Below are 20986 nucleotides of genomic sequence, written 5' to 3'. Positions count from 1 at the left end.
CCTGTTCTCTCCCCTCTTCTCCAACAGATTGATCCCTTTAATTCCATCATTCTCTTACTAATATTTGATCTCTCTTCATCTACTAGCTAATTTTCTACTGCCTACAAATATTCCCAAGTCTTCACCATCCTTAAAAAAATAATTCCCCCTCTTAATTTTCCTATTATCGTTGTGGATATAGTATTCTTCCAGTCACTCCACCTTGCAACTTATGTGTCATCATTGATTCCTCCATGTCCAATCTGTTGCAAAGGTCTGTAAATTTTACCTTTCTGACATCTCTTCTCTATGTCCCCTTCCCTCCTTTGATACCACCACCACCACACTGTAGCAGGCTCTCATCACCTCATTCCTGGACTATTGCAATCACCTGATAATTGACCTCCCTGCCTCAAAGTCTCTTCCCACTCCAGTCCATTCTCCACTTAGCTGTCAAATTGAACTTTCTAAAAAGTATATTTGACCATGTCAACCCCAGCCCATCCAATCCACTCCAATGGTTCTCTATTGTCTTCAGGATCAAATATAAGCTCATCTATTTGACTCTTAAAGCCCTTCATAATTTGACCCTTCATACATTTCCAGTCTCCTCACATTAGACTCTCCCACATCACCCCCCCCCACTCTGTGAATCAGTGAAACTGGCCTCCTTGATGTTCCTAGAACATAACACTCCATTTATGAGCATTTTCACTGAATGTGTCCCATTTCTGTAACTCTCTCCTTCCTCATCTTTGACTCTTCATTTCCTTTATTTCCTTAAATTGTCAACCAAAGGCCCACCTTTTACAAGAAAACTTTCCTAGCCTTTTAATGCCTCTGATACTACCTCTAATTTATCTTGTAGAAATACTCTTTGTACATAGTTGTCTGCACGTTGTCTTCTCTCCTTGGACTCTGAACTCCTTGAGAGTAGGGACTATTTGAGTTTGGTGTTTGCTTTTTCTTGTTTCCTCAGTGATTCTCATGGTCCTTGGCACCTATGAGGGGCTTGATAAATGCCTGAAAAAAAGAACACAGCTCTTGTTTTACCTCTGCCTTCCTTACCAAGGAGAATGATCTTTAAGCTAGGAAATATTGGAGGGGGGGAGAATGATTAGGAAAATGAAACCCAAGATAAATGAAGAGATGATAAGATAGCATGTAGCTATCCTGACTAAAAGTCACCTGGCCCAGGTGAACTACAGACAGAACTGCAGATGGGATTGATGATCAATATTCAGTGATCTTTGAGACAATCATCAGCTAAATTAGCAGACTTTATTAGATGCTTACTATGTTACAGACACTAACTTAAGCATTGAGGATGCCTAAATGAAAAAAGTCAGAAAGAGTCCCTCCTTTCTCCTCATTGCCTTTTTGAGCCTCTTTTGCCATTTGAATTAGTCTATTTTTTAAATTTTTATTTATTTATTTATTTATTTTTAAAAGCAATAGGGGTTAAGTAACCTGGGAATCGGTTTCCTGTATTTTTTGCCTTGTTGTTTATTTATTTTTAAGCAATTGGGGTTAAGTAACTTGTTCAAGGTTACACGGCCAGTTATTTCTGGGTGTGATGCTGAGTATCTGAGCCTGGGATTTGATCCAGGTCATCCCAACACTGGAGCCAGTGCTCTTACTTGCTGAGCCACCTGGCCACCCCAAGTTAGTCTATTTTTTAAGGTGTTATTTTCCTCAGTCAGGCTGTTGACTCTCATTTCATAATTTTCTGGCATTGTTCTCATTTCTCTTCCCAATTTTTCCTTCACTTCTCTTATCTGCTTCTTAAGGTCCTCTATGGCCTGTAACCAGCTCGTATTTTCCTTTGAAGCTTTTGGTGCAGGAGTTCTGACTTCACTGTCTTCCTCCTGTTCCATGCTTTGCTCCTTTTTGTCCCCAAAATAGGAGTCTAATGTTGGAATCTTCTGTCTGCTTTGTTTCCTTTGCCTGGTCATGTCGCCCCTCAGTCACTTGACCCCTGGGCTTTTTGCCACAGTAGGACTCTGCCACCAGACAGGGGAGCTTTCATCCCAAACGCTGGGGTTTTCTCAGCTGCCAGAGGTATTAGATGGGTGCCCTCTCTGAGGCCTCCACACGCTCTGGCAAGCTGTACACACACACACACCAGGACCTCCACCCTAGACTGCAATCCAGATCCAAGAAGGTTAGATCAAGAGTGATTACCCCTCAGACTGGTGCTTGGTCCCCCTACACTCTGCAGGCCAGGAGCTGAAGCTTCCATGTGGCACTGGCTGGCTGTGCTGGCAGCTCAGCAGCTTCTCGCCCCAGGGGAAAAGCCACACTCTCCCACTTACTGGTCCCAAAGTCCAGACTGCACTTACCTCTCACTTTGTCCTTCGCATCTATGTGTTGATAAATCTGGAACCGGCCACAGCTGCTGCTGATCTGGAGTCCCTCTGGCTGGCAGCTGGTCAGGCCTGCCCTGGGGCTAAAGCCTTGGTGTGGGGTTAGGGTCGGCTCCCAGAGTGCTGTGCTGGCCAGTTCCTGCCGGCCTGCCTGGCTGTTTTCAGCGGGAGGTTAGCTTCTCTGTGTCATTTTGTGAGTTCTGCAGCTCCAAAGTTTGTTCAGAGTCTCCTTTTTACATGGATTGGGGAAGGTGGAAGCCAGAACAGCAGGGAGGTCCTGCTTCTACTCTGCCATCTTTAAGAGTCCCTCCTTTCAAGGAGGTCAATTTATATTCATAGAGACAACATTCAAACAATTATGTACAAACACAATACATGCAGGATAAATTGGAGGTAAAATTATAAGGAAGCACTAGCAGTGTGTGAAAGTGGGGGGGTCTAGAAAGGCTTCCTACAAAAAGTGGGATTTGAACAGAATCTTAAAGGAATTCAGAGAAGCCAGAGGCAAAAAGTGGGGAACATTCTAGGTATGGATGCTTGGGGGAAGAGACAGTCAGTGAGAAGACATGAAGTAGAGAGATGGAAAAGTCGAGTACCTTAGGATTCTGCCCTTGGTGCTGTTCTGTTCATCATACTCTGTCAATAACTTGAATGCCCACCACGTGAGTACCCAACTCTGAATCACAAAGTGGGGGAAGTGATTACATCAGAGACTTCGGGTTTCTGGATGAAGTAATAGCCATTGCGATGACGTACAGGATCAATCCAGTCTGTCAGTTAAATATTTATTAATCACTTATTGTGTCCTATACACTGTGCTAGAGATCTAAAGAAAGACAAAACCATGCATTCATCTTTTCTTCTTCACTGTACTATAAGCTCCATGGGAGCAGAGACTGGTTTTTTGGGAGTGGGGGGGTGTGGTTTGTCTTTCTTTGCACTGAGTGGCACATAGTAGGCATTTTATAAATTCTTGTTCACTTGACTTGTTAAACAGTACCTGCCCTTAAGGAACTCATATTTGAACTGGGGAAATAGTATGTAAATAATAATAATATACCCAGAATAGACAGGCAGTAGCCTCGGAGGGGAGGTAATGGGAATGGAATTAGCAGAACAGTAAAGACTCTTTGAAGAAGATAGACTTTGAACTGAGTCTTGAAGGAATCTAGAGCAATCTATAAGTGGGTATGATGAGAAAGAATATTATTCCAGGCATGGATATTATCTATGGAAAGGCATAGAAGGGGAAAGGGAAGGGGAAGAGAATAAACATTTATTATGTGCCTTTTATGTGCAAGACACTATGCTAAGTCCTTTACAAATATCTCATTTGATCAAAATACAGAGACAATAATTAGATGGTTGTGTCCATGTGAAAAAGATCTAGGAATGTTAACCCAATATGAGTGAAGAGTGTGTTTGGGCTGACAAAACTGCTGGGATCTTGTACCACAGTAATAGAAGTATAGCATCCAGAATCTTGGAGGTGGTAACTCCATTCCTGGTAGAACACATCTGAAGTACTGAATTCAGTTCTAGCCACCATCTTTTAAGAATTTAAAAAGCTGGTACAAACACAGAAGATAAAGAGACTCACAATAAAGAGACTGAATCAATTGTAGGTACTTATCTTAGAGCCATTTTCAAATATTTAAAGGGTTGCTATATAGAAGAGAAATGAGTCTTGCTCTTCTTGGTCCAAGAGCTAAAGTCAAAGGATGGAATTTACAAGGAGACAGAATGATCTAGGGTCAACATAAGAAATAGTCTGTCAAACAAATGAAACCCCAATCTTCTAGCATGTAAAGCTGCCCAAAGATAGAATGGGTTCCCTTGAAGAATGGTGAAACCAGAGTACCTTAAGCAGAACTTAGATGACCACATGTTGGGAATCTTATAGAGGCAAGTCTTAATATGATAAAAAGCACTTGGACTAGATGACCCTGGCACTCTTAAATTCCCACCACGGGAAGAATACTTCATAATATATCTTTGCGGGAAAACAGTACACTTGACTTCAGTAATGAAGAGAGAGAAGATGAAGAAAGGGAAACATAAATACAAAGATCTGAAATAATGGAGGCTTCACTGTCTTGAGGGACTTTGATCATAAATTTCATATTTTCCTGCTCTCAATCTGTGCTCTAAATTGGTTTTAATTTAGGGCAATGGAACAAGTGACATGGGTTGCCTCTATAGGAGGAGAGAGGGATGGAGAGCTTTGGCAACAACAAACCAAATGCAAAAGGAGCTCTTTTGAATGTGCTGCTTTTCTGGGACACATCAGTGAGGTCTTGGTAATGCTCTAGACTTGTTGCTGGGTTGAGGTTGATTTTCCATGGACTTGGGGGGTAGATTTTTGACTTTGCTTATTTTGTTTCTTCCCCTCAAATTTTAATTGCATGGTTTTATATAATACTGTAGTTCCTGTTCTGGGCACAAATGTTTTCCTGGTGGGTGCTTTAAAATTCCATAAATAAATTTGCATAATTGGCTATGGCAGGTCTAGCATGATGTTTATATGTCTAGTATTTCTTTGGATCGAAGAGGCAGCTTGTGTGGATTGGTGACAATCCTGGAGACAAATATTTTGGCCTCAGTTATTATTTCATCATGCACATTATCTAATAGTGGGTTCTGTGGTACTGACACAGGAGATGAACTACATTTTAAGTGCATGATTGGCAAAGGCCAGAAGTGCTAGCGATCATATATTGACACTCAAAACTACTCAAAAGTAATTTCCAAGTTGAATGCTTGAATCCACATCCATAGCATTCAGTTTGAGCTAATGATTCTTTGTTGAATACCAGTACCACCCTCTGTTTCATGGCCACAGAGAATCTGCCAACTCTTTGTGGTTGATAAGAAGGAGAGATGAGTGAGAATGTTTTGATGAACTAAGGCAAGCTCATCCATCCCAGAAGTATGCCTCAGTGATGGTGGTATCATTCTTGTCCATAAGGAAATGATAAAGCTTCAATTTTTCTTCTGCTGAAAAAAAGACTGGAGAATGTCTTGAAAAATGTGTAACTTACCGTGGGCTCACTGGGGTTTTGCTTGATGGCACCAAAATTTAGAAGGCAATGACAGCACTCACGTTCCTTCTGCAGGATAGAAAGACTGAGTTTAGCAACAGTAATGTGTTAAAATATGACATTGTTAGAAGGCTATTTCCTCTGCTCTTCCCTTGGTAGGTATACCCCAGGTGAGCTACTCTTTGACATGGCTTCATGCTGCTCTTTCCTCAACCCCTCGTGGATGAACGCTTCCCCAGCATATACTTTAAGCAGCTTCCACTTGGGTCTTTGCCCACAGTGGAGGATATCCTGACCTCTCTATCTCTATTCCATCATTCAGTGGTATACGAGGAGCTCCTCCCACAAATCCCTTAATCAACTGAATTTATCTTAGACACTGATTTGAGGCACCAAATTCACCAGGCACCAAAATATCTAGTTACAGCTCTGCTTGAGGGCATTTGAAACATTTTCTTTGTGTGGAAAGTACTGGGGCACTGCAGTAGGAGTCAGTGAGAGTTAATATTTATTTATGAATCAGCTGCCAATAGAGGGCATGCACTTGCAAAGTCAGAGGTTCACAATTCACCATGAATTTTTAAAGAATTATCCCAATACTAAAAAGCTCTGTGAACTGTCATTTTCTATCCAGTGATTTTCATGAATATTGACTGTTTCCTGGCTACTTGACTTACTCTTTGGATTTACAGGCAGGATACTTTTGCTTGTGACTTTTCCACACCCCTATAACTGTCTTCTTTGGATGCAACCATGGATATGAAATTGATGAATGCTTCTACCCATGGTCTTCTCATTTTTCAAAGCTACTTCTAAAAAGTGATTACTATCATAGACAGGTACTTAGGACTCAACTATCTCTGCTCTACCTTCCATCTGTGGCAGAGACTGGGATTGGTCCCAGTGGAGGACGAGAAAACAAACAAACAAAATAGGAAACAAAAAATAAATAAACAGGGGAGGCCAGGTGGCTCAGCGAGTAGGAGCACCGGCTCCAGTGTTGGGATGAACTGGAGATCAAATCCCAGGCTCAGACACTCAGCCCCACACCCAGAAATAACTGGCCGTGTAACCTTGAGCAAGTTACTTAACCCCAATTGCTTAAAAATAAATAAATAAACAACAAGGCAAAAAATACAGGAAACCGATTCCCAGGTTTTAAATAGTTTATACAGTGGGGAAGGCAAAGTACTCATGAAATAAGATGGCAATAATTATGGTGAAATGTAACAAATGAAAATGATATAGTACTGATTGAATGGAATCATAGACTCTTAGATTTGGAAGCGGTCTTAGAAACCATCTAATCCAACCTCACTCCAAATACCGAAATCTCTTCTACAGAACCTCTTGCAGATGATTTGCAAGCCCTTTCTTGCACACTTCTAGTGTCAAAACACTCATTACATTGTAAGCCCCTGCCCTGAGCCCTTGTGATTACTTTACTAGTTCTAATTGTTGGAAAGTTATTCCTTGTTTTTAAGCTGAAATCTGAGTTTCTGTAAATTCTGTCCATTGACTCTAATGTTGCCCTAAGAATAATAGAATAAAGATATATTCTCTTCCACATAATACCTTTGAATAAATTCTTGTTGTTCAGTCATTTTTAGTCAAGTCTAACTCTCTGTGACCCCATTTGGGTGTTTCTTGGCAAAGATACTGGAGTGGTTTGTTGTCTCCTTCTCCAGTTCATTTTACAGATAAAGAAACTAAAGGGTTCAGTTACTTACCCAGGATCACACAGCTAGGAAGTGTCTGAGTTGGATTTGAACTCAGAAAGATGACTCCAGGCCCAGCATGCTATCCACTTTACCACCTAGTTGGTAGTTTAACTGAGAGAAGCTTCTTGGCATTGTAGGTTAAATGGGTGCTCATTTAATTGTAGAATCAAAAAGCTGGAAAGGACCTCAAAGAGTTCTCTGAATTTGGAATGCATCAATATCTAAATTACAATATATATGATACTGATTTGATTTTAAAAAGAAGCCAATTTTTAAACATCTTCTGGCCTTGAACTGTCTAATTCTACCATGTATTTATTCTATGTTACAATCACTCTTATGCTTGAAATTTTTTCTCCCTTATGTTTAAGCAGACATTCTTACTGCTTTCTCCCTGTCTATTTGACCCCTTACTTTGTTCTAGAAAGCAAGCATTAAGTTAGCCTGACCTACTCTTCACAAAGACACAGTGCCTGCAAGCCACTACTTAGTGATCTTTTAGGTGACTTCAAAATGCTGCAAATGGTTGGAAGGCAAGACTACGATTCTTTGCAGAAAACTGGATTTTCTAAAATTCAAAAATGCAGCACAAACCACCTAGATTCTGTGCTTCTAATGAAGAACTTCATGTTTGATGGCATTCGTTTGCCTCATCTCAAGAAAGCTTGAAAATGCATCCCATGAATTCATTTTAGGGAGGCAGTAAATGTCATGGAGGATTTACCTGTGATTGCTACAGGTAGAAAATGTTAGATAATAAAGTGCAGACTGATAGCTTAATTTTCATTTCCTAAGGATAGCAGTTTGTTATACTGATCCTGGAAAAAAGCCAGAAAATCCTTGAGTGAAATTTCCAAAATGGAAACAAAATGGTTATAGTGGTTTTTCTGAATAGATTCCTTCTCTGAGAATTATTACATAAGATCTGCCCCTTAATAGAGCTAAAAGCACTGTAAAATATTACACCTTTATCATATTCTAATTAGTATCATATTTATTTATATATGTCTTACTATATCTCTCCAGCTAGAATATAATAAAAACCTTAAGGATTTTTGTTGTTTAGTCCTGTCTGATTCTTTGTGACCCCATTTGGGATTTTCTTGGCAAAGATCCTGGAATGGTTTTCCATTTCCTTCTTCAGTTCATTTTATGGGGGGCGGGGAACTAAGGCAAACAAGGTGACTTGCCCAGGGTCATATAACTGTTAAGTGTTTGAGACCAGATTTGAACTCATGAAGATGAGTCTTCCAGACTCCAGGCCTGCACTGTGCCACCTGACCACTCCTATCTTAAGGATAGGATGTCCTATCTAAATTTTGTCCATTGTGTTGTCTCTATTGTCGACCATAGTGTTTTGTAAAGAGAAAGTATTTAAGATTTGTTGAATAAATGAAAAAATTTTCATTCAATACTCTCTTCTTGATTCATTTGTTGAGTTTGGACAGGGAATAGAGTAATTTATTATTAGTTGTTTGCTTTTTTTTCCTGATCATGTTATTTCATCATTGTAGGGAATTCCTGATGTAGAAACTCACTCATTCTAACAGATGAGCAACTTGTCTGTCTACAAAACTTGGAGAAAATGAGAAGTCAAATGATTTGCCCTGACTCATATAGTTAGCCAAGATATATGAGTTAGGGTTTGAATATAGGCCTTCTTGATGCTAGGACAAGCCCTCTTTCTACTATAGCATGCTGTCTCTAGTCTTAAATCTAGTATATACTTAATAAATGTTAGTTGGAGGCAATTATTATCATTAGCAATAATAATAGCTAGCACTTATGTAGGACTTAAAAGTTCATAAAGCACTTTACAAATTTTATTTCATTTAATACAATCACCCTGAGAGGTAGGTACTATTATCTTGATTTTACAGATGAGGAAACCAAGGCATAAAGAGATTAAGTGACTTGGCCAAAGTAGGACACTAGATTTGATCTCTGGACCTGGACTCCAGGTCCTTTGCTCTATTCACTGTGTCATCTAGCTGCTTTCTATGGTAGTTTTGAATCACAAAAGATCATGTGCATTTAAATGACCATGGGTATAAGAATAAGGAGCTGAATTGAACATTTAAATTTTTCATTTTGAAAGTGAGAGTGAATGCTGATACATATAATTGCCACCATTTAACTTTATATCTTTATATTGTAAGGGGAATTAGTGGTTAATTAGTCCCATCTTCAATATAATGGAATATAACATATTGATCAAATCCTATGCTTTCTTGACTTTGGATAAGCTTTCACCTAAGCCTGACACATATCTCCTTGACATTGTTATCAGTCAAAATCCTATCCATCCTTTAAAGCCCTTCTTAAATTCTACATCCTCCATAAAGCCTTTCCTGACCATTTCAACCAGAAGAGATCCTTCCCATTGAAATCATAAAGAATTTTTTCTCTTATTAATTTTCATACCCTACTTTATATGTCTATGGACATCTTATTTCCTCACCTGTCTCCTAGTCATATACTATGTATTATCTTTCTTTGGCACCTCCTTAGCATGTATGTCAACACCTTGCACATGAGAGATGCTCAAAATATTTGTTGATTTTGTTGTCATGGTTGTTGACTTGGAAACTCCTGGCAGATGGTCATCCAAACTCTTGAATCTTCCACATGAGGAGGAGCTCATTTCTATTGTCATTCAGGTGTTTCAGCTCTGCCTCCCATTTGTTTTTTTATTGTTTGTTTTTTTTTTTGACAGAGACACTAGAGTGGTTTACTATTTATTTCTCTGAGTCAAAAAGGATTAAATGACTTGCCTGGGGTCACAGTTAGGAAGTGTCTGAGGCCAGATTTGAACTCAGGAATATGAGTCTTCCTGACTTTAGACCTGGCACTCTGTCCACAGTACCACCTAGCTGCCATAATATTTGGATAGCTTTAATTATTAAGAAGATCTTCCTTGTATTGAACCAAAGTCTATCTTATCTGTAACTTTGAAGTAATTAATGATAGTCAACTTTTATATCTTTGTTTACAAAGTGTTTTACACACGCTATAGCTTTTGATCCTTAAAATAACCTTGTGAGCTAGAGATAGTGCAGGTATGACTATCCTCATTTTCCAGATGAGAAAACTGACTCATAAAAGTAGAGTGACTTGCTCAAAGTCACACAGCTAGAATTTAGCAGGGGCCAGGATTCAAATCTGGGTTTTCGCACTCCAGATCCAAATACTCTTTACATTAGGACCATAAAACCACAGGATTTAGGCCTTTAAGGCATGGAAGAAGTATTTTTTCTTCATTTTGCAAGGCTATTATTTTTCAGATGAGAAAACTTAATATCATAGTCATATATGTCTTTCACCCTATCTCATAGGTACTAAGGAGCAAGGCTAGAATTCAAACCCAGGTCTTCTGTCTTTAAATAACTATTCCATGCTCCTGGCCACTATACTACCTATGTCTCAGAAGATTTTATGGAATAAAGCTAATTCCACATAGAAACAATATCCCTCCAAATATTGAAAAATAACTACTATGACTTTCCTAATTCCTTCTTTTTTCCCCTTGGTTAAAAATTCAAGTTCCTTTAAGAGCTTTTCATATGAGAATATTAATAAGTGGCACAGTAGGTAGAGTGCTTCCTGAGTTCAAATCTGGCCTCAGACACTGACTAGCTGTGTGATCCTGGGCTAGTCACTTAATTCCATTTGCCTCAGTTTCCTTATCTATAAAATGAGTTGGAGAAAGAAATGGCCAACCATTCTAGTACCTTTGCCCAGAAAACCCCAAATGTGGTCATGAAGAGTCTGACATGACTTAAAAACAACTAACTAAAAATAAACACAATACTATTTACTCACCTGTGGTTATAATCCACTTTGTCAAATGAGATGAAATGTGTCATGCTCTTTGTAAACTTTAGTCCATTATATAAGTGCTAGCTATTTTTGTTGTTGTCAATGTCTATATTAACATGCAGTTCATGAATTGAATATAGAATCCAGGTGTAGTCTGAATAGTATTTAATATAATGATTCTATTGCCTTATTTCTTGTGGACATTATGTTTCTCTAAATGTAATCTGAGAATAAATTCCTCCCCTAGGGTTCTTTCTGATACCTAATAGCCTAATAGCTGGCATTTATGCACTTAGTAGTTCTTGAAGGTTTGCAATGCACTTTACAAATATCTCCTTTGACCCTCACAGCAACCATGGAAAGCAGGTACTATTATTATCCCCATTTTATAAATGAGGAAACTAAGGCAGACAGATAGTTAAGTGATTTATCCAGGGTCACACAACTAGTATCTGATGCAAGATTTGAACTTTAGGTCTTCATTGCTCCAAGTTCACCATTGTATCCACTTTACTATCTAACTGACTTTTGGTATAGAGTAAACCCTTAGTTCTTAAAAGTTACACTGGTGGAATTTAAGTTTAATTAGTTTCTATCAAGTATAGTCTCTCTGCTTACCTGTATATCTTTTATTTGAAGATTAGTCTATCTAATTTTAGAGAGGATCATCATCTGGTTGACCACAAAGTAATGAATTCTTTGGCCGCAGAAACTCTCAAACATTAGCTAAATCCTTGAGTGGGAGGTGACACTCATACTGATGAAATAAATCACAGATCACTGAGGTATTGAAAGATCAGATTTGTTTTAGGTGCCACTATATCCCACAATTGGCTTACATTGTGTTTTTAGTCAGCTAAAATTTCTAGTTATGTTTCCCATAAATAAAGACACCCCATACTCTAGTTGGGTAATTGACTTCAACACTCAGCATTAGCTGGGTTAACCAAACAACAACCTTGGTTGAGAAAAAAGTGGTGGCTTTTTTTTTTTTGCTGGAGGCCCTGAGCAAACATAAACACTCTGTCTCCAACTAGGTTACTGGTCTAATCAAGATTTCGAAGAATCATTCCAATGACATACCCAATTTTATCATGTCACTTTGAATAGGCCAAGGTTACATAGCAAAATAAATGTTAAACTGAGCTCAGGGTATTTAGAACTACTGCTTGAGCTAAGTAAAGTTGGGAAACGGCATTGTGGCATTTCTTCAATTGAATTTTGTTACTATGTGATATTTCTAAATTCCCTATTCTAAATGCTATGCAAATTTATAGAGGTTATTAGAAAAAAGGAAGCCAGGAGAGGTCTGAAGGAAATTAGCAAAAGAAATGGAATCAACTTGGCCCTTCATAAAATGGTCTTGTGGGATTTTCTATTTTCCTGATGACATTGGCATAAATGTAAACAGGATAAACCATCCCATTTCCTTCTTTCCCCAAATGAAATGATATACAAACCAGCCTACTTCCTTTTTTTTTTCCTCTTGCTTCAAACACTGAGTGAATGAGGACATGTGATTCAAGATGACACTGCCCCCTATATAGTACTGGTCTGTGAATAGAGGAGGTGCTCATAGACAGGAGTATCAAGGGATGGTGCTCGTAAGCATGAACAATAGTCATGTAAGAAATAGTTTATTGCTACCATAAACTTGTATATACAGGAAAAGAAAGATAGCTCTGCAGATTAATTTGTTGTGATTCTTTTGTGAGAAGTTTTTCTGAATTTTTTTAAAAGATCTATTTGCAAAGCACATTTGTTTTTAAATATTCCTCCTACATTCAGGAAGGCAACGTCAATCCAGGGAGTGATATAAGGGTGACATTGAGGCAGTTTGTTTGCTGTACATAGAGATGAGGAAGGACCTAAAATTTTCAAAAGGAACAGATATTTGGATCTTATGGTGAACCGCTAGCTGAAAATGTCAGTCATACACTGTTTTTGGGAAAAAGGAAACATTTTATTGGGACTATGGTATGAAGGAACTGTGAAGTAACTTCCTACCATATTTAGCATTAGTCAGCCCTTGGTCTGACTTGGAGGTCCACAACTTGAGTAAGATGTGGTTGGTTTTTACAAAATCCTGAGGGAAAAGGAAAAAATAAACCCAATGAGTTAGAGATTGGAGAACAGGAGAAAGGAAGAAAAGTGAGAGAGGAACTGGGATCATTTAGCCTGGAACAATGTGAGAAGAGAATAAAGCGATGTCCAGAATATGCATTAATTCCATGACTAGGAATACACCCAGTCTTCAGACACCTGAAGGGAAATTTGGAATTATGGTTAGTTAAAGTTTTTCATTTTTGTTAATAGAAGAAAGGGATATGGAATTGGAAGAGTCTTCAAGTTAAAAACTTTTGGACACAGGAGCTGCGACAATATAATATACTTACAAAGGCAAGAGGCTGGGGGAGAGGGATCCGTAAAACTGCTCTGAACATTTTAAAAGAAAAAGGTAGCTACATACTTTCTTAGCCCTTATTAAAGGTAACCTGCAGCTCTGTTGTATATCAGAAGTCTCCTTCCAGGTTCACATGGTCTCTGGGTTTCACTAGGAAAGTCTGCTTATTACAGGACATACACTTCTATTTGCTGTGACTTACTGCAGTTACAGAAGGTAAATTTGATGTGGTTGGTGGGGGTGAGCGGGTGGAACACAGCAGGCAATTCATGCTGCAGCCCTGGAAAGGGAAAATAATTTACTCTGGGAGCTTTGGTTCTATTCCTGTTAAATCATTTGTGTACTGTGAAATGATTTGTCTGTTAGCACAGGAGTTTCTAATCTAAACACCCTCTCCTCTCCGCCTTTTCTCCCAACTGCAATGTTAAGCAGGCTATGGCCACAAGTTTAGAGTATCCTGGAAAATGATTCCTAAGAGGATAGATAAAAAGACCTGCCAAAGCCAGGACCTTAGAGAGTGGTGGAGGGGGCTGATCTCATTCATCAGATTTCTGCTATCCTTCTGCCCCCACTGAAGTAGTACACCGTGTACCTCCACGAACCCTTGGCAACTGGTAGTTTCCGTAGAAGACCGTGTTTTTCCCCCTTTCATCCTTCAGCATCCCTTCTTAGTGTTTTTGTCCTTGACACATCTGCTCTCCCCGTCCCCTCCACCCCCACCTTCCCAATTCTGTCAAAGCAAGGGTTGGTCAGAGTTCTCTCAGGGAATAAAGGAAGAAGCATCCATCGGTCGTTGCTGGGATGGATGGCTTGGCAGAGAAGAGGACAAATGGACATTCTCGCATCGGTATCAAGTAAGAGAGAAGAAGCCCAACTACTGGGGTCTCTTTTCCGCACACTTACCCTTATGCTCTATAGTAAGAGCAGAGTGCCAGCCTCAGAGTGGAAAGTCCCAGAGAGAGGGAAGACCACGTGGAACGATCTTAAGGACTGAAGACATCCTGGCTCCCTCCTTCAGCTATGAGGGACTAGTGCATGGATTCCAGGGACGAGGTTGGGGATTGGGTGGGGCACTGAGACTACAGTACCATATACCTGAGAATAGTGGGTTTCACCTCGTTTTAGAGAAAATGGTGGCAGAGTCAGGGACCAGGGCACAGAGGGGAAGGGAGAAGCCAATTGAGCGCAATGGAGTTCCATTTCTAGCCAGGGAACGGGGCAAAAATCAGAGACGAAGCCATAGGCAGAAGGTGGCAGAATGGTGGAGGCTGTTGGAAATTGGGGGGAGGATTGACAAGAGAAGAGCAAAGGCAGGGAGGAAGGAGGAGACAAGTAGGAGGGAAGATTGAAAGGAGGGAAAGGAGACAGGCTGTGGTGGGGCGGCTGAGGGGGAGAAAGGGAGGGAGACATGCAAAGAGAAGGGAGAGGAGGGGAGACAGGCAGAGGTGGGGAAAGGAGGAGGGAGCCACACGTTGACTGTGTCACACACACACACACACGCACAGATACACATACACACACGCTCATACACGCGCTCTCACGCACTGGGGGTTGGGGGGGGACTTGCGAGAGAGGAGACACACAAAGACATGCAAAGAGGGACGGAGCGAGATCCTCACACAAAGACAGCAGGGCGGACAGACGCGCAGACAGGACCGATTGACACAAAGACGCCCGGTGACAGAGCAAGGAGGCGAGGGAGAGCCTTGGGAGCCCCCAGGGCAGTGGCGGTGGCAGCCGCCCCACTCCTGCTCCCTCTTGCTAACCACCCGGTGACAGCTGCAGCTCTAGAGCTCTTGGAGCGCCTTACTCCCCTTGGCCTGGGGGCTTTGGAGGGGGGCTAGGGGCAGGAGGACCCAACTTCTCACCTCGTCCTCTTTGCAGCTAACCAGTCACCAGTCCCTTCTCCTACCACTGCCCACCTTTTCGACTCCCGTCTATTCTGCTCTCCCCCGCTCCCTCCTGCCTCCCTCCCCCCCCTCCCCGGTTATGAATGCTGCATGCATGCCTCATGCTTTCCAGTGCCTCGCAGGAGACAACCGGCTCCAGTGCAGGAGGTAAATCCCTTGTTCCCAGGAGTCATCCCTCTGGTCTCCCGGGGCCGCTTCGTCCTAGGGAACAGTCGCCTGGCTTTCTCCAAACTGTGGGTAGTCCATCTGGACTCTGTTTAAGATCAACACCGTTGGTCTCACTGGGCTAGCAGATCATTTAGGGGACAAACCCACTTTTTCCCCCCTATCCTATCCTAACCTCTCCTTTCCCATATTTCTGCTCCCCCCACCCCCATAGTATCCCGACTTTTGCATCTGCATTGAGTTTTTGCTTTGAGTATTTTGAAAGATTTGTGATGGGGGGAGGGAAATAGAAGGAGGGGTTTATGAGGGGGAGGTTAGTTAGGATTGTGTAGGGTTATGTTATGCAGTGGTTGTCCACACTTGTTGCTAGCTGTGTAAGGAGAATAAGTGGTGCTGAAGTCTGGCTTCTGGCAGCATCAGGTCTCCTGTCAGAACTCCAGAAGAGTCTGTCTGAAGGATAAGTAAATGGGTGAGGTTGGGGAGCATCTGATTAAGAACAGCCTGTCATTAGTTGAAGGAGGAAGGAGAGAAGGGAAAAATAAAGCGTCTATTTCTTTTCTCTGAGTAGCTTCTTTTGGGCTTATACCAAGCAAAGTTACAGAGTCATTGATTTCCCATATTTGGGTTAGAGAAAAAGATTATTTTTGTTTTTATATCTAGGATTTCACTAAAATTTTATATACTCTGTTATTAGAATAGACATATTTGTTTTTTGGTAAATGAAAAACTTTTAATTGCTTGAGGGAAGTAGATTTTGAATTTTAAAAAGAAAAATTTGGACTTCTTCCAATAATAGTGACTGTGATAGGTACATAAGGAAAGGTATGATCATCTTTTGAGAAGCAAGTAATTTTCAAAGTTTCCCAGATTCTTCAGGCTAGAAAACACGGATTTAAGAGATTGCCTGTGTCTGTGTGTTGATGGTATTTAGGGGAGCTCTGAGATTTCTTCCAAATGATAAGTGCAGTGCTTGAGTGTGTATTATTAGTCATTTGTATTGTTATTTATCACCCAGATAGAACTTGACTGTCTGTCCATCTATCTAATGAAATCTTATCATGATTTTATTGTCTCTCATTGAGGACGGTAGCTGAAAAGAATCCTCATTTTGGAAGTCTGAACTTTTTACTATTCTTAATTATATAATGTTAAGTACATTCATGTTATATTCAGTTGTATAATCAATTATCTTTCAAAAAAAGTAATAATAATGGTTTCAATCACTGGCATTATTTAATATAGCTGAATATACTTGGGGAGAAAGATAAACATACATATCTATATAGATGTTTTTCTATCTGGATACATATTGAGGTGTCCTCAAACATTTCCTTTTTATTTTTTTAAGTAGGTGAAAGAAACATGGTATATTGGTTTACAGCTGTGAACTCGCTTTTTTTTCTGGTGAAAAATGAAAAAGGGGTATGAGTTCTACTCAATGAAAAGACCATTTTTTTTCATCCTCTACCATATTACAGCTGTGCTCAAGCCCAGAGCTTTAAATAGCTTTGTGTACAAAGCTTCTTGCCTAAGTGCTACTGTAGATTTATTTTATGAAATGAAACTGTGATTGGTAGCTGTATAGTTTAACTCACAGAGGATAGACTGGGAGAGGAGATTAGACATATGAAATATGATATTTTGACTTCACTCCTTACTACATATGTATTCTTAAGTTTTCAGCTGTATTTGAATTTCTCATATGGCTATCTAATGTGTATCTTGCATCATCAAAACTAATGATACAATGCTAGTATAATGTGTAATATAATATATATAATTTGCTATATAATGTATAATATAGCAAATTCACTTACTGAAATATTGAAATATGCAGTTCAGTAATTCATTCTATGACTATATACTTAGGGACTTGATACTACAGTCTCTTCTGGTTGGGTTCATGTATATACTTCTAATCCATTCCCATCTAACAATCAACAAACAATTATTAAGTGGTTACTGTGTACAAGGTACTATACTTGTAAGGTCATAAGTCAAAAGTATTTTGGTTAAAACTTTCAGTAGAATATTGTCATTCCAATGGTTTGTTGAGGTAGATATAATCAAATGTCCTTCAGTAGACAATTGATTCCCTTCTCCCCCTCCCCCAACATGGTAGAATTCTGTTATCTCTTTTATTTTCTAAAAGGGAATCCATTAATGATATTTTTGAATAACTGAGATGAATAATAAATGGCATCATAGTTACAGCAGAGTGTATGAGAATTTGTAAGAAGACATATAAATATACTCTAATGGAGCAATTATCTTTTTGCAGAGTGTGTAGAGTACAAGAGTACTAGGGTAGGAGATAAAGTTTAAATTTTCTTTTTCTGGATGATTAATCATTATTCAATATTTGTGAGTTGTACCTAAGATTGTGTTATTGTGAGTAGCAGTGTGTTTTATTTTTTTAATATGCCACAATTTCAAAGAATGAAAGAGGAAATTTTATTTTGAGGTTCCATTGGGCACTAAGAAAAAGAGCTTATATGATGCAAAGAAGGTTCAGTGACATTATCAATACCGCTGATTTACTATGTGCAAAAATATTGTATGTTAAGGACCTTAAGGTATAAAAATAATCTTTACTTTAGTTTGCAGAATAACAAATTATTTCTTATATTGTTCTGACTATTCTGATTGTAAGCTGCTTGAGAACAGGGGCTGTTTTTTTTTTTTTTTTTAATTCAATTAAAAATATATGAACCAAAACCCCCCCCCCCCCCATTTACTGTCTAGCATGGAAGATGGTATAAAAAAAAGCTTAGTATAGGAAAAGACCATAAATTTGGATTTTTAAAAGGGAATTCTTTGCAAATTCTTATCTTTGTTCAAGTTTCCAGGTCCACCTCTTCTTTCTTTTCTCATACCACATGACATCATGAGAGTAAAGATCCCAACCTTTTCTCTGGGCAGGTACCCATATATAAGCTACTGGATCTGAGATTCTAGGAGTTGATATCTGGTATGAATATTGAGTTCAGTCATCTTCTACCAGGAAAGCAGGGAAGAGCTGAAATAAGTTATGCTGGCCCCATAAAAAAAAGAAACTCACCCAACCAGAACACCCTAAACCAACTCCAACCTAATACTCCTTCTCTGTTATTACTAGTGGCGGCACCTGACTTGCTGGATCCTAAATCTGCCACTCAGAACTCCAAACCAAGACTCTCGTTTTCTACAAAACCCACAGTACTTTCTTCCCGGGTGGAGAGTGATACAACTATTAATGTTATGAAATGGAAGACGGTCTCCACGATTTTCCTGGTGGTTGTTGTCTATCTGATCATTGGAGCCACTGTGTTCAAAGCTCTGGAGCAACCTCATGAGATTTCACGAAGGACCACCATTGTGATTCAGAAGCAGACATTTATATCTCAACACTCTTGTGTCAATGCGAGTGAGCTGGACGAACTCATCCAGGTAACCTGTATGTAAGGAACTGCTGCTTGTGTATTCTCTGAGGAGAAAGGAAAGGGATGGTTTAGACTTTAGAATAAGGGTTGGTAGTCTATAAGATGGGTCACTGTGTAGCGGTGACAGTGGTCCTGTATATTCATTCCCCATTATATACATCTCAAACATTTTTTTGCCTTTTTTTCTTTCTCTCCTTTTTCTGTCCTCTTCCACTTACCCTCAATTATAAATTTTCACCTTTTCTTACCCTTTTCTTTTACCTATATCACAGACCTCCCAGTTGTAGTACTTATAGATTTTTTGGGGGGGAGAGGAGCTTCTGGAAGCTCTCTGGTTTAGAGAATCTGTTGATCTCTGATCAAATTGTAGGATAACCAATTATTGCAGAAAGAAATGTAAAAAAATGTATATGTTTGGGGGCTGTAAGAAGAGACTAACATAGGTGATCTGGGAGAGTAACAAGGATTTGAAATCAGAAGCAAAGGAGAGCTAGTGCACTTATGAGGTGCTCTTCATGGCCAACAAGTTGTTTCTGATTCCATTTGCTGTGATCACGGTGAATTTGTCATAACCTCCTTGTTGTGAGCACCCAGGGTGCACTGATTAAACTTTCATTCAGCAGAGTTAAAAGTAATTTACTAGATCCCAGAGGAATGAGCTTATTGATTAGTCCTGACTTGACTTAGTTTAAAAAATATGAAGAAAGAAAAGATATGAAAAATTAAATTCAATAAGCAAACTTTTAGTATGCATCTTCTGCATACAGAATACTGGGGTAAGCCTTGAGATAAAAGAACAAGTGGATTTATAACTCCATTCTCAGAAGGGAGTATGTCATTTGCTCCTTTGCCCCTTTAAATTGTCTTTATATTGATCAAAAGGATGACCCTAGAAATTTCTCAGGAGAGAAATGACTCCTTATTCCAAGTAATTTACATTAATATGTCTCTTACAAATCCTAATTTCTATATTGCTTCAAGTCAAATTGGAAGGAATGTTATTTGTTAACAAGTTATCAGCTAATTTTCTTTATCTCTCAAAGACTATATATTTTCTAAATTTGATGAGATGTACTCCTTGAAAAAGGGAGAATTATTTCTAAGTAAGTTGCAGGTTCTGGGAACTTTATTATAGTATTCCCACCATATTCTACCTTTCTGGTTTTCAATAAGCCTTTCCCTATATTTCTACATTATAACTATTCAATTTCATTCTAAAACTCAGATGTCTAAATGTGGTAACTTTGTTTAGATCCCTGACCCATAGTACCACTCACTCTCAATCCTTCTCATCTTGCCCCAGAAAGCTCTTTTCCACCTATCTTTGACTTCTCTATTGATATGTTCTCTTTCCTTCCATATTTTGCTTACTTGGTGGCCCATGCCAGATAGGAAGGAGTATGTAATTCTAGGTAGTGTTGGAGGATGCCCAGGGTCTGCCAAACAACCTAGAATCATGATATCTTGGTGTGATATCTCAGAGAATATTGACTATTTTGACCTCATTGTTTTTTTTAAATAGCTGAAGATTACTTTGAAGACTTACAACCCATTTTTACCTTATTGATTTTCATGGACAATCAGGATTAACCTTATTGATTACTACTGTCAATTAACTTGTGTTTGCCCATTTGTTGAGAACTGCTTTCTTTCAATTCCTTTCTTCTTTGTTTTTTTTTGGGGGGGGGTTGTTCTTTAATTTTTTTTGGCAAGGAAAATTGTGATAACTGATTTGTCTGTTACTGACTAAATGTGATAGAGCCATCAAACCCATTGTTGCAAGAAATTTTTTTTTCCTATAGAGGAATTACTAACATATTGTGAAGAAAGTGGAACTTGAATTCATATCTTTGATTCTAAAACAGGTATTAGGAACTATGTAAGAGTAGGAAGGAGGAGATGGTGGTAAGGAGAGATCCTGTTAAAAGGATTGTTGGCAGATACTATTAGACTGACTGTCAGCTGGTCTAAGGACTCTTATCAGAATGTATCAGGCCAATTTCTTTAAGAATTAGGGGAGGAGGGGAGGCCAGATAGCACAGCGAGTAAGAGCACCGGCTCCAGTGCTGAGAAGACCTGGAGATCGAATCCCGGGCTCAGACACTTAGCACCCACCCAGAAACACCTGGCCGTGTAACCTTGAGCAAGTTACTTAACCC

General features: G+C 39.3%; 1 protein-coding gene and 1 long non-coding RNA gene across 8 annotated transcripts in view; one reads left to right on the top strand and one right to left on the bottom strand.

The window, feature by feature from the left end:
* The window catches only part of KCNK2 (potassium two pore domain channel subfamily K member 2), a 280559-nt gene that overhangs the window by 87645 nt on the left and 171928 nt on the right, over positions 1 to 20986 (top strand). For 5 of the 7 annotated variants that reach the window (XM_069066044.1, XM_069066045.1, XM_069066047.1 and 2 more), the window contains one exon: positions 18524 to 18834. In XM_069066044.1, coding sequence (XP_068922145.1) covers positions 18524 to 18834 — 311 coding nt within the window. Of the gene's footprint in view, positions 1 to 15337; positions 15388 to 15741; positions 15875 to 18523; positions 18835 to 20986 lie in introns of those variants that run through there. The other 2 variants (XM_069066049.1, XM_069066051.1) reach the window with 2 other exon arrangements.
* On the bottom strand, positions 834 to 15270 carry LOC138144618 (uncharacterized). Its single transcript, XR_011163988.1, has 4 exons — positions 14234 to 15270; positions 5387 to 5455; positions 2322 to 3115; positions 834 to 1002 (listed from the first exon to the last, which is right to left on the bottom strand). It is a non-coding gene; the product is annotated as an uncharacterized lncRNA (long non-coding RNA).

Source organism: Petaurus breviceps, unplaced genomic scaffold (assembly GCF_028583685.1).
Source record: "Petaurus breviceps papuanus isolate PSGF00001 unplaced genomic scaffold, PetGlider_PUasm1.0 90702, whole genome shotgun sequence".
NCBI classification, from domain to species: Eukaryota; Metazoa; Chordata; class Mammalia; order Diprotodontia; family Petauridae; genus Petaurus; species Petaurus breviceps.
Note: the sequence above shows the minus strand (reverse complement) of the source record. Positions and strands in the feature narration are given on the sequence as shown.